The sequence below is a fragment of the Sorex fumeus genome, unplaced genomic scaffold (assembly GCF_029834395.1).
Source record: "Sorex fumeus unplaced genomic scaffold, SorFum_2.1 ptg000098l, whole genome shotgun sequence".
Classification (NCBI taxonomy): Eukaryota; Metazoa; Chordata; class Mammalia; order Eulipotyphla; family Soricidae; genus Sorex; species Sorex fumeus.
The window spans coordinates 43,087,327-43,103,812 of NW_026606155.1; the positions used below are offsets into that span (position 1 = coordinate 43,087,327).

The following is a 16,486-nucleotide window of genomic DNA, read 5'->3' on the forward strand; positions in this document are numbered from 1 at the left end:
AGGTCAGTTGTGTGCAAGGGAAGCACCTTATCTGCTGCATTCTTTCTCTGTCTCTTTGGCCCTAAAGGTTTCTTTCTTTTGAACTTCTAATTAATTAATTAGGGATTTTTTTTTTTTTGGAAGTCACACCTGCCAGTGTTCAGGGATTCTTCCTGGCTCTGCAGTCAGGAATTACTTTTGGCTGTGCTCAGAGGACCATATGAGATGACAGGGATTGAACCCAGGCCGTCCATGTTCAAGGCAAATGCCCAACCCACTGTATTATTGCTCTCTCTGGCCCTAAAGGTTTCTTTTTAAGGTGAACTAAAGTAGACCTAATTGAAGCACTTACTAGCATTATATCTAGTTTATATCATGAGTTCCATAAAATATCTAAAATATAACTAATGTGTAATGCATCAAATTGAAAGTATTAAATATAGCGTGTAATTCTTTTCTCAGAATTTAAGGTGTACAAAATTTTAAAATAATGGACTTTAAAACAATTCCTATCCTTTATTAATGACACTAATGTATATTTATTTTGAGATTCAAAAGAACTTTAGAGCGTATTAAGGTTTTTTCTTATTTAAGTGTCTTATTTGAATCATAGCACCTTTGATTATCATGGGGAAAATTTATATACTTAAGTAGAGAATGACTTACATTGTTTTTCTCCCATTTTATTTTAATGTTTGTTTTGGATATTGATATATTTTTCTTGTTTTTCTTTAAATTAGTGAACTTTATGCCATAAGCACATACTTATATGGGTATCTAAAATATATATATAAATATGTACACACACTCATATATATACATATACATATTTGTGATTCTGAGAAAGGAGCTTGACTGATAGTTCTTCCTTTGCAGAAGTAATTAGGAAATATCTTTCTGGAAGCGACCAAGGGAAAAGATCTGCAACGATTATTACCAAAAACAATTAACGTACACCTTCTCTTTAAGCAATTAGAGAAAATGAAATATTTTATTATCTCCATAAAACATTTTTTAGATATGATCATTAAGAGACTCTCAGAGGTAATTATTTTCAATTAACAATAACATGATTGCTAATATTTTTATGTTTTACACTGTCATTCTTTGTTTCTAGGCCACAGACAATTAAAAGACCTTTAAATCCTTTGGCTTCTGGTCAAGGTAAGTTATTTATTTGCACTGTTACATCATTTGTCAGTCTGTAAACTTTGGTTAGAAGGGCAAATAAGGGTTGGCAAAAGCATTTGAGATCAAATACTCCTGTTTTCTTAGGAGTGATGCCTCACACTTGCAAATGCATTGTGCTTAAAATATTTACAGTTAAGAAGTTTCTTTGTGTGTTTTTTTTTTGGGGTCACACCCAGTAGAGCCCAGGGGTCAATCCTGGCTCTGTATTCAGGGATCATTATTGGTGGGACTCTGGGAACCCTATGGAATGTCAGGAATAAAACACGGGTGGGCTGTGTTCAAGGCAAATGCCCTGCTTGCTGTACTATCTCCCTGACTCACTAAAGAGTAGTTTTATAATAAAGTTCATGACATTAGACTATCCTATGATAAATATTTGATTATATATTTTTATTCTCTGCATTTTTACTTAAGATTGTGTTTTTTTTCATCATTTTACTTATTTTCTGGTTTATTGGTTCCCAAAGTGGACAATACTGTCCCCTGGGGGAAGCTGAAATAGTGGTGGGAGCAGCTGTAGCCCCTGGTATAGTTGGGGGTGGGGGAACTTTTCGTTTACTTAAGGGAAGTAGAATTCCAGGGCTGCCTGAATAATTTCTAATGTAAAGGGAAGTTTGGGAAATTTTGTGCTAGATAATGAATATCAAAATTGTTCCAAATCTGGGGCTGGAGCGATAGCACAGCGGGTCAGGTGTTTGCCTTGCACGTGGTCGACCCTGGTTTGATTCCCAGCATCCTATATGGTCCCCTGAGCACTGCCAGGAGTAATTCCGAGTGCAGAGCCAGGAGTAACCCCTGTGCATTGCTGGGTGTGACCCAAATAGCAAAAAAAAAAAAAAAAAAATTGTTCCAAATCTTTTCCCACACTTGCAACTACTGCACACTTGGAACTCTGATGTCAGACTTTTTTTTTCCCCGTTAACATTTTTTATTTTCTATTTAAAGTCAAGGTCTGGCCCTCTTTTTTTTCCTGCTATTTTCCCCATGGTTTTCCTGATTTGTAGTAATCTCTCTTTCCTCATAAAGTGATCTAATGTCATAAGGTTTCCCTTCTCTTTTATCTCCTTGCACTGTTTAGAGCATGATTTTACCATTATTTATATATTTTGGACAGAGATTTTTGTCATCTCTCTTTTTAATCAAATATTTATTATTTTAAAATAAGAGCAATAGCACAGGGGGTATGGCGTTTGCCTTGCAAGCGGCCAACATGGCCAACCCGAGTTCGATTCCTCTGCCCCTCTCGGAGAGCCCGGCAAGCTACTGAGAGTATCTCGCCCACACGACAAAGCCTGGCAAGCTACCCGTGATATTCTGTATGCTGAACACGGTAACAAGTTTCGCAATGGAGACGTTACTGGGCCTGCTCGAGCAAATTGATGAACAACGCGAGTACAGTGACAGTGACAGTGTTCACCATGGTATTACCACTATAGGTTCTTAGTGTCACAGTCACTTCACCTCACCACTGCCAGAGTGGCCAAGAGCCCCCACCCATGGCCCTGTGTCACATCTTGTATATATTGGTCATCTCTTAACATAACCTGTAATAAATTAACTGGTTTGTTATATAAGTGATCAGCGAACATTTATACTCTTTAATTAATGATCTTAAGAACAAATTATTCAGAGACTTCCTTGAACTCATTCCTTGAACAAATAATTATTCAGGTGTAAACTTAAAACCCACAAATCCTGCCCAGACCCTAATAGGCAGGTATTTTGTTTGTTTGTTTGTTTCTTTGTTCATTTGGTTTTGGGATCACACCCAGAGCTGCTCAGGGGCTACTTCTTGTAGCTCAGTGCTTAGTGACCACTCCCAGAAGTGTTCATGAGGTGCTGGGGATTGAACCTGGCTTCCTGCATGCCAAGTATACACTCTAGTCTGGTGAGATATCTCTCTGGCCCCTGCAATTTTTGTTTGTTTGTTCTGGGCTCATACTTGGAGTAAGCTCACACCTGCTCAGTAATCTCTCCCAGTGTGTTTGGGATCATGCAGTGCTAGGGAGAAGACTGGAGCTCCCACATGCAAAATATGTGCTCCTGGCCTTTGAGACATCTTGCCAGCCACCCATGGTTTGTTAAAGAAATCATTTCAATTTCAGTGTATGATAACAGACACTTTACTTTTTGTTTGTTTGATTTTGGACCACACCAGGTGATGCTCAGAGGTTAATCCTGGCTCTGCACTCAGGAATTATTCCTGGCGAGGGGGACCATATGGGATACTGGGGATGGAATCTGGGTTGACCATGTACAAGCCAAGTGCCCTACCTGCTGTACTATTTCTCCTGCCTTGCAGATACTTTCCTTAGGAAATACATATCATGTATCCATGTTCTCTGAATTTGTGCTTATTGGTAAAATCTTTGATGTGTTTTTAGGAAATGTGTAAGATTTTTCTTTTTTAAAATTTATTTGAAGAGGGGCTGGAGCTATAGCACAGCAGGTAGGGTGTTTGCCTTGCACGCAGCCAATGCCTGTGCATTGCCGGGTGTGACCCAAAAAGAAAAAAAAATTATTTGAATAACTGCTGTTCTCATTTAGTCAATAAACATAAATTTTACCCTAGAAAGCAACATGATTGTATCATTCTTTAAATGTTGGCAGATGAGTCATAAGTAGTTTAAAATCCAAGTGTCATAGGCTGGATCGGTAGTACATCGGGCCAGGTGCTGGCCTTGATGCAGCCAACCCTGGTTTAATCTTGGCATTGTGGATGGTCCCCTGAGCACTATTAGGAGTGATTCCTGAGCACGGAGCTAGGAGTAAACCCTGAGCAGTGCCATATATGGCCCCAAAAACAAAGGGAGAAAGGGAGCAGTAACAACTTCTTTTGGGTGGAGAGATAACTCAAGAGGCTGACTCAGAACTTGCTTTGTGTCTAGGAGACTCAGGTTCTATCCTTGAACACTGCATGTTCCCTTAGTACAGGGTCCTGGGAGTACTCCCCTTAGTTCTTCCCCACCAAGCACAGAGTTAGGAATAGCTCCTGAGCACTGCTAGGTGTGCACCCCTTCCAATTGGAAATGTCAAATTTAAACCAGGCTTTGAGGATTATACAATCAGAAGCTACAAGCTATTGATACTGAGAAATTCCTAGACAAGAGGTGACCTTAAATATAAACTCACATTATGATCTTATAAACTAATGAACTAATCTGCACTTATGTTAATAATAAATGGAAGCCACTTAAATATCATTAGGATCTGGTTGAATGTTTTATGGCATATTCACATGGAATAAATTGTTATAAATGTGGGTAAAATTCACATACTGTGTTAAGGTATCAGCAGCACATGTTATGTGTTTTTTCCAAAAGCATCATTTCTAGGTTTACTCTTCAAGACCATGTTCTCTCTTGAACACATATATCTCTTGCTTGTCTTTCTGTTTCTTTGCATTTTTGCCTATTTCTTCTCTGAAGAAGCCTGTGTTCTCTCTCAAACACATATCTCTTCTCTCTTTCTCTCCCCTTATGTCTTTCTAAATAAGTTTCAATAAAAACTATCTTGCTTCGCCAACAAAACAAAACAAAAGCATACAGGAACTGGAGTGATAGTACAGCAGGTAGGGTGTTTGCTACCCATGTTTGGTTAGCAGTCAAATCCAGGTTCGATTCCCAGCATCCCATATGGTTCCCTGAGCACTGCTAGGGAACTAAGGGGCCTTGATGCAGATTTTTCTTTTTAAAATTTATTTGAAGAGGGGCTGGAGCTATAGCACAGCAGGTAGGGCGTTTGCCTTGCACGCAGCAAATGCCTGTGCATTGCCGGGTGTGACCCAAAAAGAAAAAAAAATTATTTGAATAACTGAGTGCAGAGCCAGGAGTCAGCCCTGAGCATTGCTGGGTGTGACCCAAAAAACAAAAAATAAAAAATAAAATAAGCAAACAAAACATAATATCTAAGGGTAAGAGAGCTAGCTCAAAAGGCTGGAGTGCTTGCTCTGCATACAGAAGCCTTGGGGTGGATCCCTGACACGGGTGCTCCTCTGAGCATTATAGGGAGTGTCCCTGCGTACTATTCCAGGAGTAGCACCTTACTCCCACCCAACACTGCCTGGTCTGGCCCCCAAACTTAATATTTTATTATCTATAGTCTAAGGAACATTTGCTATATGTATGTGGCATTTATCTTTACATAGAGGGAGTTGTAGATAATACTTTTGTTTTTTACCTTTATTGGTTGGGGCCATAGTGTATGGTGTTCAGGCTATTCCCAGCTTTGTGTTTGGGGGTCCATGTAGTGCCAAGGCCTCCCATACTTCCAGGTACTCAGCTTGTTGAGCTGTCATTCCAGCACCCAGATGATATTTTAAATTTTATCTGTGATCTCATTTTTGAAAAGCATACATTTGCAATCTATAGCATGTTACTTTAATCTGGGGGTGGGAAACGCTGGGTTCGTGGCCCCTGAAGGCCCATAAAATCCTATGCTGTGGCCCTGATGCATGGTGGGATAGACATGTAAGCTTCTTTGTTTTGTTTCGCTTTTTTTTTTTTTTGGCTTTTTGGGACACACCCGGCGATACACAGGGGTTACTCCTGGCTTATGCACTCAGGAATTACTCCTGGTGGTGCTCAGTGGACCATATGGGGTGCTGGGAATCGAACCTGGGTCAGCTGCGTGCAAGGCAGACTTCCTACCCATTGTGCTGTTACTCCAGCCCCCAAACGCGTAAGCTTCTTGTCAGCTGCCTTCAGCCCATCTACCTGGATTGTGTGGCCCAGGAATGATGTTACAGATACTCAGATAGACCTTGGCAGATAAAAGGTTCCCTGCTTAATCAAACAATGGCAACCCGAAATAGAAGGGGGCAAAATCAAGGTAGGAAACGAGCAGCTTCATACAAACTGCCATATTATGCATAATCTGACCTTAACAAAATAGTCTTTAAAGTATTCCTTGTGGCAAAGTTTGTAGCATCAGTCTGAAATTTTCAAAACAATGGCACGAATCTTGAACAGGAATTGTTTTTTAGCTTTAGGATCAATAAATGTGGGGAAAAGTTCTCTTAGCCAAACAACACAAAGTCCTAATGTATATTTGAGTGTTACTGCAGGTGATAGATGAAGTGTTGCTCTCCCGTCAGCCCACATTTCATCGGGTGTGAGATGACAGTGCTCTCAGCTAGACTCAGGCATATTTCCTGCTGCACTCCAGCACATTTCATGAGTGTAAATTGCTCCCTTTCAGATTTTGCTTGTGTGTATAAACCAGTGTACTATCAGAGTAATCATTATTAAAAAACCTTTTTTTCTTTTATAGATGTACAATATTTTAAAGACGCTTATAACAATAAACATTTTTTTTTTGTTGTTTTTCAGGGAAAAGCAAAGGTAAGTTTCCTTTCTTATCATTGATGAATTTGCTCTGCATGCACTTGTTTATTATGGAAGGTATTTTTTTTGTTGTTGTTTTGTTTTGTTTTTCATACCCTATCTAAGGCCCAGGAGCAACTACTTTTTATTTCTTTCTTTAATATTTGGAGGTGAACGTCTAGGTTAGGAGATAAGGATTGTGCTATCTATGGCAGCAGAAAGTGTCTGCCTCCTCCTCTGAGAATTCACCTTTCACTGCTGCAAGGGGGGAGCAAAGCTCCCCCAACCTGCTCAGAACAGGCTTGTACAAATACTGGGCATAGTCAGAGTGTGTATCTTTTACTTTATTTTGTATTTTGTATTTTGACTTTGGGTCACACTCAGTGGTGTTTGGGTGTGGGGGAGACTGGGGCAGGGATCATATGTAGATGTAGCACCAGAGAGTTGAACTGGGGTTTACTGCATGTAAAGCAACTGCCTTTTTTTTTTTTTGACTTTTTTTGGTTACAACCGGAAATGGTCATGCTCAGAGGTTATTCCTGGCTCTGCACTCAGTAATTACACACCTGGCAGTGCTTGGAGGACCATATGGGATGCTGGGGATCGAACCTCAGTTGGCTGTGTGCAAGGCAAACATACTACCCTCTGTACTATTGCTCTGGCCCCAGTTTTTGTTTTTGTTTTGTTTCTTTTTTGGGTCACAGCTGGTGATGCTCAGGGGTTAAGTCCTGGCTCTGCGCTCGGGGGATCATATGGGATGCCAGAGATCGAACCCAGGTGGGCCTCATGCAAGGCAAATGCCCTACCTGCTGTACTATCGTTCCAGTCCCAGTTTTTGTTATTCTTAAACCAGGTTTTTAACAATATGAAAAGTCTGCACAGAACTGGGGTCTCCCGAATTATATAGTGGTTAGGGTCCTGTCTATCATGTGCCTTACCCAGATCTAATTCAGAGCATCACATGGTCTCTTCCCCTCCTCCCCGCCTGCCCACAAACATACCCCAGTGCATTTCCCAGTGCATTTCTAGTGGACCCCTGGAGACTCTTGAGCAGCACCAAGTGACCTGGGGATCCCTGGCACAGCAGGGCCCAGCAGCATCCATCCTTGGACCTTTGCATTGAACTACTCACCTGGATCGCCAAGAATTGCCAAAGGAGCCCCTAGGCTTCTTGTGCATCACTTTGGAGGACCCCTTCGAACGCCCATCCCTCTCCCCCTACAACTGCATAGTGCTTAGTCTAGATAAAATTTCTGAAGTGTGAATATCTACTTTCTCACTCATAGTTCTGTCTTTTTATTTTGGTTTTGTGACCACACCCATATTTGGTGCTTAGGGCTTACTTCTGGTTCTGTGCTCAGGGATCATACCTGGCAGAGCTTGGGGGAACCATATGGGGTGTCTGGAATAGAACCTGGGTTTGTCTTCCTGTGAGGCATCCATCCTACTCACTATCTCTTGTTCCAGCCCCCAATTCTGTCTTTTGTATATTATTTTGTGACTTTAAAAATCACTCTAAACAATGGAATGCTCAAGTTTGAAAACATTGCTATTTTATTACACTTTATAGTTACAGTACTAACAGCAATGAAATAAAACACTGAGTCAGTATTATTTGGGGGAACTTTAGGAGTAGCTGCCTCATATTTTAATATTGGTGGTGATCATGGCTTAAATTTTGATTTAGTTTCTTCAGCCGTGAGTATTCCTCATCCTATGCTATGTTCTACTTATATCAGAGGATACTGTTTCAGGATTCTTTGTTTCATTTTTGGACCACACTTGCCTATGCTCAGGGGTTACTCCTGGCTCTGCACTCAGGAGTTACTCTTGGCAGTGCTCAGGGGACTATATTGGATGCCGGGGATCAAACACAGGTTGACTGCATGCAAGGCAAGTGGCCTACCCTCTGCACTACCACTCTGGCCCCTGTTTCAGTTTTTCAATACTGCTCAAATATCTTATCCTTCTCTGATTATCAGAGAATAGATTGTTAAGCTTGTGGTGACTCTGTTTATAGAAATACTTTTATTTATGAGCATATTTGTTAAATATTCACTTGGTCAAACATAAAAGGGTTGTCCTCAACAGGCTTCACTACAGCAGCATCTGTGGCTATCTTTATTTTTTCCAAGAAAAAATAATTTTTTAGGAGAATATTCTGAAAGTTTTCATCACTGAACTTAATAAACCGAGTTTAAAAATTCAAAAAAAAAAAATAAAAGGGTTGTCCTCGATAGTTGTCACTGTACTTGAGAGCTGACTGGATCATGGGCAGGCCAAATTGAGAATAGATGATAAAACTGAGCTGCAAATTTTATGGAAAGTCTAGGTTCAATCCACAGGACATCCCTGTTCTCCCCAGTTCATGGTCTAATGGTAATTACTATTAACTGATAATGGTATTGGCTAATACTACATTCAAGTACTTGTCTGGGCAGGCAGTTTGTAAACGTGATTTTATTTCTAATAATCCTAAGATGTATTCTTCTTGTCATTATTTTATAGACTATGAAAATGAGCATGAAAGGTCTGTATGACTTGTTGGTAGCAGTGTTAGGACTGAAACCAGACAGTTTGACAATGTAGCATGTCGTTATTACCTCATACTGCTCCTTTGTTTACATTTTGATACTTGTTATTATTATGTGTTTAGGTAGGATTTTATGATACCAAAATTATATTTTTATTTTATTTTGGTGTTACTTTCCTGCCCTCTGTCTTTATAAGTTCAAGCTGCTCTAATAAAATGCCATCGTTTGGGTAGCTGAAACAAAGAACATTATTTTCTCACAATTCTAGACCCTGGGAAGTTAAAGATGTCAGCCAATTTGTTTTTTGGCAAGACTTTTTTTTTTTTTTTGTCTTAGAGAAAGCTAGTTTTCTTGCTCTTTTCTCACAGAGAGGAGAAAACAGCTCTGGACTTAGATCTTCCACTTAAAACACAAATCCTATCCCGAGGCCCCTTCACTCCGGTCTCATTTAACCTACTTTCCTTCCCAAAGGCCCCACTTCAGAGCCATCACAATCACAATTGGAGGTTTGGGCTTAAACTTTGGAATTTTAAGGGAGACAAAAACATTAATCTTTATAAAACAGGCTAGAAATGGACTTACTGGTTCTTAATTTTATGTTTTTGGTATGTAATAAACTGGATTGCTTTTTTGTCATTGGAAGGTTGTACTAATTTATGCTCCTTCCAATCAAAGCTCCCATTCATTTTACCTGACCCAAATACCTGTCAGTATTAAATATTCTATTTTAAATTTTACTGTTAAAGTCATAACTGTTGTCTTATAATTTGCATTTTTTTACAGACTGGACAAATTTTATTTGTTATCATATGTGCTTTTTTGTGAATATTCTTTTTGCATTTTTATAAGACACTATAGTAATTATCACTCAGCTTACAAGCTTCTTGTGTATTTAGAATAACATATCATTGTTATTTTTGTGACTACATACATTTTAACCAGTTTATTTTTTGGATTTTCTTTTGATTATAAAGTCTGTTTATATGAATTTAAGGTTTCTATGTAGTTTATTACTTATTTTATTTTGATTATATATTTTTCATCATTGCAACTAATAATTTTAGTCAAAATAATTATGTGTTTGTATCTATAGTAAATGCACACACAAGCATAGTTATGATTCTATTCCTTTCACATATTTTCATGTTTTGCCTTCTTGTCATTTTAATGTTTTGTATAATTTTACCGTCATAGCTATTTGTATAATTTTTAGGGGTTTGTTTTTGGGCCACACCTGTTGATGGTCAAGGTTTATTCTTGGCTCTGTGCTCAGGGATCACTCCTGGAGGGCTTGGGGAACCATATGGGGTGCAAGGGATTGAACCCAGGTCAGTTTTTTAAAATTTTTATTTATTTATTTATTTATTTATTTGTGAGACATCATGAGGTACAGTTGCAGACTTACAAATTTTTGTGCTTGGGTTTCAATTATACAATGATCAAATGCCCAGCCCTCCACCAGTGCCCATTTCCCACCACCACGGATCCCAGTACCCCTCCCACCCCCCATTCCTCCCCATCCCACCCTGCCTCTGTGGCAGGGCCTTCCCTTTTGTTCTCTCTCTCTTATTGGGTGGGGTGTTGTGGTTTGCAAAAGAGGCAATGGAACCCAGGTCAATTATATTCAAGGTAAATGCATTACTCATTGTACCATCACTCCGGCCCCTGATTATATAATATTGTATCATACTAACTTAGGAAACACTGGACATTTTGATCATTTCAGTTTTTTTTTTTCCCATTTCTAGTGCTCAGGAGCTACTCCTCCTGGCTTTGTACTCAGGGGACCAGGAGATATTGGGGATCAACCCAGGCAGTTCACATGCAGACATGTGCTTAGATTTTTGACCTATCCATCTTCTGATAATTTCATGTTTAAAGAATATGTATCAAAATCATCTTTGTACAAATACCCCAGCCCCATTTTCAGTTATTTCTTTAGAACAGAATTGCAGGGTTCATATATAGTCAGTGATATTAGTAGCTCAAAAAAAATCCAAGTCGTGGACTTTATAATATTTACTTGAATTCTTCTTACAATACAGGATGCATAGAACACAAATATATAAACAAATATATAAACAATACATAGAACACAAATATGTAAACAATAAACAAATAAAAAACAGCGATAAACAAATCTATAAAAATATATAAACTAATACTGTTTTGGAGTGATAGCACAGCGGTAGGGTGTTTGCCTTGCAAACGGCCAACATAGCTGACCCGAGTTCGAGTTCGATTCCTCCGCCCCTCTTGGAGAGCCTGGCAAGCTACCGAGAGTATCTCGCTTGCACGGCAAAGCCTGGCAAGCTACCCGTGACGTATTCAGTATGCCAAACACAGTAACAACGAGTCTCATGATGTAGACATTACTGGGCCCGCTTGAGCAAATCGATGAACAACGGGAGGACCAGGACCATGACCATGAACAATACTGTTTTATAAATTGTGTTACCTTTTTTAATTAAAAAACCTTGCAGTGAGGCTTGAATTTTCATTACATGAATAGTTATTAAGGATAAGTATTCTTCCATGTTGTCATTTACTATTTGAATTATGCTTATTGACCTCATATCACTTAACTTAATCACTTCCCGTTAGTCGTCGATTTGCTTGAGCAGGCGCCAGTAACATCTCCATTTGTCCCTGTCGCATGCTAGTGTAGCCCAATGGCATCTGTTCACTCTGGGAACATGAAGAGCCTCAAACTGATCGTTCATGATCTTGATGAAGAAGTCTAACCATCTGGTAGGTGGGTGGCCACGCGGTCTTTTGACACCCCGTGGAATCCAGTCGGTAACAGCTCTAGTCCAGCGGTCGTCTTTAAATCTCATTACGTGACCAGCCCATCTGATTTTTGACAACTTGGCAAATGAGACAGCGTCCCTGATTCTTGATCATTGATGGATGTCGGAAGTCCGGATTCTTTCTCTCATTTAAATGAAACGCGATATTCCAAGCATAGCTCTTTCAATTCTTCTTTGGGAGACCTGAATAGCGCTCATCCTGTTTTTGTAGGGCCCAGGTCTCTGAGGCATATGTTAATGCAGGAAGAACAGTGGAATCAAAGAGATGTGCCCGGAACCGGAGGTTCTTGGTCCTCTTAGCTATTTCTTCAATGTTCTTGAAGGCGTTCCAAGCCGCTCTCTTCCTCCTGCGCAGCTTGGGTGCCAGGTCATTTGTCATGTTGACTTCTCGACCTAGGTACACATAGCTGTTGTATTCGGAGATGTTCGTACTGTTGAGAGCGAATGGGGCATCAGGAACGAGGCTGTTTCTCATAAACATTGTCTTCGTAAGATTCAGCTGTAGTCCTACCTTTCCACACTCACGGTCAAAGTCGGCCAGCATTTGTGCCTCTTGGCTGATGTTTGGTGTTATTAAAACAGTGTCATCAGCAAAGCGGAGGTGGTGTAGTTGCCGACCATCTATCTTCACTCCCATTCCCTCCCATTCCAGTTGTCGCATGATGTTCTCGAGGGTGGCACTGAAGAGTTTCAGTGAAATGGTATCACCCTGCCGCACCCCTCTCTTGACGTCAACGGTCACTTCTTTGTAGAATGGTGAGATCCTGGTAGTGAATCTGCAGTACAGCTCACGGAGGATCTTGATGTATTGGGCTTGAATGCCCTGATTGGCTAGGGCTTCAATGACCGCTTCCGTCTCAACAGAATCAAAGGCCTTCTTTAAATCTATGAATGTTAAACAGAGCGGCATCTTGAACTCCCGAGAAACCTCAATGAGCTTGGTTATCGTGTGGATATGGTAGATGGTGCTGAATCCTTTGCGGAACTCGGCTTGCTCGCATGATTGTCCTTCATCTAGTGTTCTGCCAATCCTATTTAGGATGACTTGAGTGAACAACTTGTAGATGACAGACAATAGGCAGATCGGGCAATAGTTGCCAATGTCCTGGATGTCTCCCTTCTTGAACAGTAGTACGGTCCTGCTGGTTTTCCATTGGGACGGAACCTTGCATACAGACAGGTAGTGTGTGAAGAACCGAGCCAGTGTATTGATGAGTACTGACGGCAGGTTCTTCAGGTGTTCAGGTCTGACTGTCTGGGCCGGATGCTGTTCGTTTCTTTACTGACGAAATGGCGTGTCGGATTTCGGAAGGGAGAACGTTGGGAACGACATATCCATCCTGTGGAATTTGGTATGTCGGCAAGTGGACATGGCTATCGAAGAGATTTGAGTAGAAGTCATGGATAATCTTCTCCATTGCCATTCTGGAGGATGTGATGGATCCATCAGGACGTCGGAGGGCAGTCATCTTGGTCTTGTAGTTGGCGGAGGACAGGCAGGCGTTACGAATACTTTCCCCGGCTTCTGCCACATCTACCAGTACTTCTTCTCTTCTCTCTTTGAGGTCTTCCTTGATCGCATCTCTGCATTGCTTTGCAAGCTCGGACGTTAGCTTGCGGTTGCCTGAGGCATGCTCCAAGCCACGCTGGCAGATAAGCTCAAGAGTTTTCGAAGACAGGCGTTTTTTTGTGGCTATCTCTCTCTTGGCGTTCCTCGCACATTTATGGAGGTGCTGAACCAGTTGATTGTATTCCTCGTCAATGTTGTCAACAATGGCATCTTCCCATGTTGCCGCAATAGTGCCAAAGAGCTCCCAGTTGGTGGTCATTCTGGGAGTTCTCTTTTTAAACTTTGCAGCCCTTTCTCCCCGCTCTGTGAAGTAGAATTTTGCACGAAGGAGACGGTGGTCTGATCCCGTTCGGAATTTTGGGACAACAGCGACATTGGTCAGGCAAAACTGTCGATTGAATATGATGTAGTCTATTTCGTTGTGAAATCCTCCACCGGGAGACTCCCATGTCCAACGTTTAGATTCTGCCTTCTCGAACTGTGAGTTATCATGGATGGTCTTGGTCGACATGATGAACTCAGACAGTCTCTCACTCTGTTTGTTCCAATCAAGGCCATGGGTCCGGATGTGAAGTTCTTCAGCTGATCTTCTCGGTCTTATCTTGGCATTAAAATCACCCACAATGATCTTGTAGAAGGTGTGGTCTTCTTTATAGAACTTCTCCAGCTCCATGTAGAACTTCTCGATTTCTCTTTCATCATAATGAGATGTTGGTGCGTAGACAACGAAGATAGAAACTGCAGGCAGTGAGCCACATCTATTCAAATGTAAACGTCCAATTGGGGTTGTTATGCATTCGAATGAATCAATGCTCATGGCCAAGTTTGTGTTGACAAGGACACGACGCCTCCGACACCTCTTTTATTGCATGTTCCGAGGAACAATTCTTCTCCAGTGTCGAAAACGGCATGGTGAGATTTGTGCCTTCTTGTCTCGGTCAGACCAATGATGTCGTACTTGATCATTCGCGCTTGTACCATCAGGTCCTTGATGGATGCATCTGATGCTAGTGTACGTGCATTAAAAGTACAGACGATCATTTTTGTCTTCCTTCATTGTGGCAGCCTAGTTTGGCCTTGAGATTTTATCAGCCTCTCCTTTCTCATCCTTCTCAGTGCTGCCATGTTGGTGAAGCCTTCAGGGTTAGGTGAATGAGACCAGTTGTAGTTACTGGTTTTGGCATATTGACCTCATATAAAACCCTTTATTCTGAAAGTTACGAGGTGAGTGCTCCCCATGGCAAGATTAAATCTCTCTAGGCTAAGTGGAAGAGTGCGATTTAAAAAGATAACAAAGTTATTACTTTATTGAGATCAAGTTTAATTTAATTTCATAGAGAAAACTTCTCTCCTTCCTTTGGAATAATTGAAAATAATTTTTTTGACTCAGTCTTTAGGTGATCTTTAAATTACTTTCTGAGAGGCCTGAGAGTAACATAGGGATTAATTGCCTGTGAGCAGGGTAGCCCCCTATACTGCTGGTTCATGGTCACAAGCCAGCCCAAACAAGCAGACAGATTACTGCTCAGTACAAATTTTCTGTAATATTATAAAACTTTTGAAAAACTTAAATTTTGGTATTTTTATAATCTTGTGACTTATTTTTCTTTGACTTTCAGAGAACACTTTTTACAGTTGGCTTGAAGGTAATTGGAAACTTAATTGATACTTTTTAAATTTTTAAAGACATGAAATTTTATTTCTTTGTTTTACATGTGAGGATTCTGTTTCCATATTATTTCTATTTAGGCCTCTGTGTAGAAAAACGAGCATTCTACAGACTTATATCTGGGCTACATGCAAGTATAAATGTGCATTTGAGTGCACGATATCTGCTTCAAGGTATGTGGCATTCAGTTTTATTCAATTTTACTATATTCTCCTCCTCCCCAATGATATTCTTGAAATAGTCTCTGTATGTACCTAAATGAAAAAAGATTGACTTGTTTGAATATTCGATCATAAAGATACGTTATTAAGTGATATTAGGAATGTAGTAACTGTTGATGATATAAGGCATGGTTCAATGTGTTCTGAGCTTGATTCTCCTTTAAGAAGCTATTCATCATTTAACATAGTACTCTGGAAATGTTCTTTTTTTAAAAATTTTTATTAGTGATACACCATAAGGTACAGTTGTAGACTTAAAAATTTTTGTGCTTGGGTTTCAATTATACAATGATCAAACACCCATCCCTCCACCAGTGCCCATTTCCCACCACCACAGATCCCAGTATCCCTCCCACCCCCCATTCCCTCCCATCCCACCCTGCCTCTGTGGCAGGGCATTCCCTTTTGTTCTCTCTCTCTTCTTTTGGGTTCTGTGGTTTGCAAAAGAGGAAATGAGTGGCAATCATGTTTGGTCTATAGTCTACTTTCAGCATGCTTCTCCCATCCTGGGAGGATCCTCCCAACACCCTTTATTTGGTTCTCCCTTCTCTATCTGAGCTCTTTTTTTCCCCTGGCACGTGTGGTTGGCCTTCAAGCCATGGAGTAAAATTCCTGGCACTAATCTCGGCCATTCTTGGGTGTTAGTCTCCTTTTTTGTTACTTTATGTTCCCCAGATGAATGCAATCTTTCTATGTCTATCCCTCTCTTTCTGAGTCATTTCACTTAACATGATACTTTCCATGTAGTACTACTTCTATGTAAATTTCATGACTTCGTCTTTTCTAACAGCTACGTAGTACTCCATTGTGTAAATGTACCAAAGTTTCTTTGACCAGTCATCTGTTCTTGGGCACTCAGGTTTTTTCCAGATCCTGACTATTGTAAAGAGTGCTGCAATGAACGAACAAGTGCAGATGTCGCTTCGACTATACTTTTTTGCCTCTCTGGAATATATTCCCAGGAGTGGTATTGCTGGGTCAAATGGGAGCTCAATTTCTAATTTATTGAGAATCGTCCATACTGTTTGGAAATGTTCTTTTTAAGAATTAAAGCAGCTTCTGGGGCTGGAGTGATAGCACAGTGGGTAGGGTGTTTGCCTTTCACGCAGCTGACCCAGGTTTGATTCCCAGCATCCCATATGGTCCCCCATGCACGGCCAGGAGTAATTCCTGAGTGCATGAACCAGG

The 16,486-nt window shown here is 40.5% G+C and overlaps 1 protein-coding gene across 1 annotated transcript in view; it reads left to right on the forward strand.

The window, feature by feature from the left end:
- ERO1A (endoplasmic reticulum oxidoreductase 1 alpha) overlaps positions 1–16,486 on the forward strand; it is a 58,571-nt gene that overhangs the window by 26,203 nt on the left and 15,882 nt on the right. Inside the window, exons 8-11 of the mRNA XM_056133755.1 lie at positions 1,097–1,143; positions 6,501–6,512; positions 15,028–15,054; positions 15,158–15,250. Coding sequence (XP_055989730.1) covers positions 1,097–1,143; positions 6,501–6,512; positions 15,028–15,054; positions 15,158–15,250 — 179 coding nt within the window. The remainder of the gene's footprint in view (positions 1–1,096; positions 1,144–6,500; positions 6,513–15,027; positions 15,055–15,157; positions 15,251–16,486) is intronic.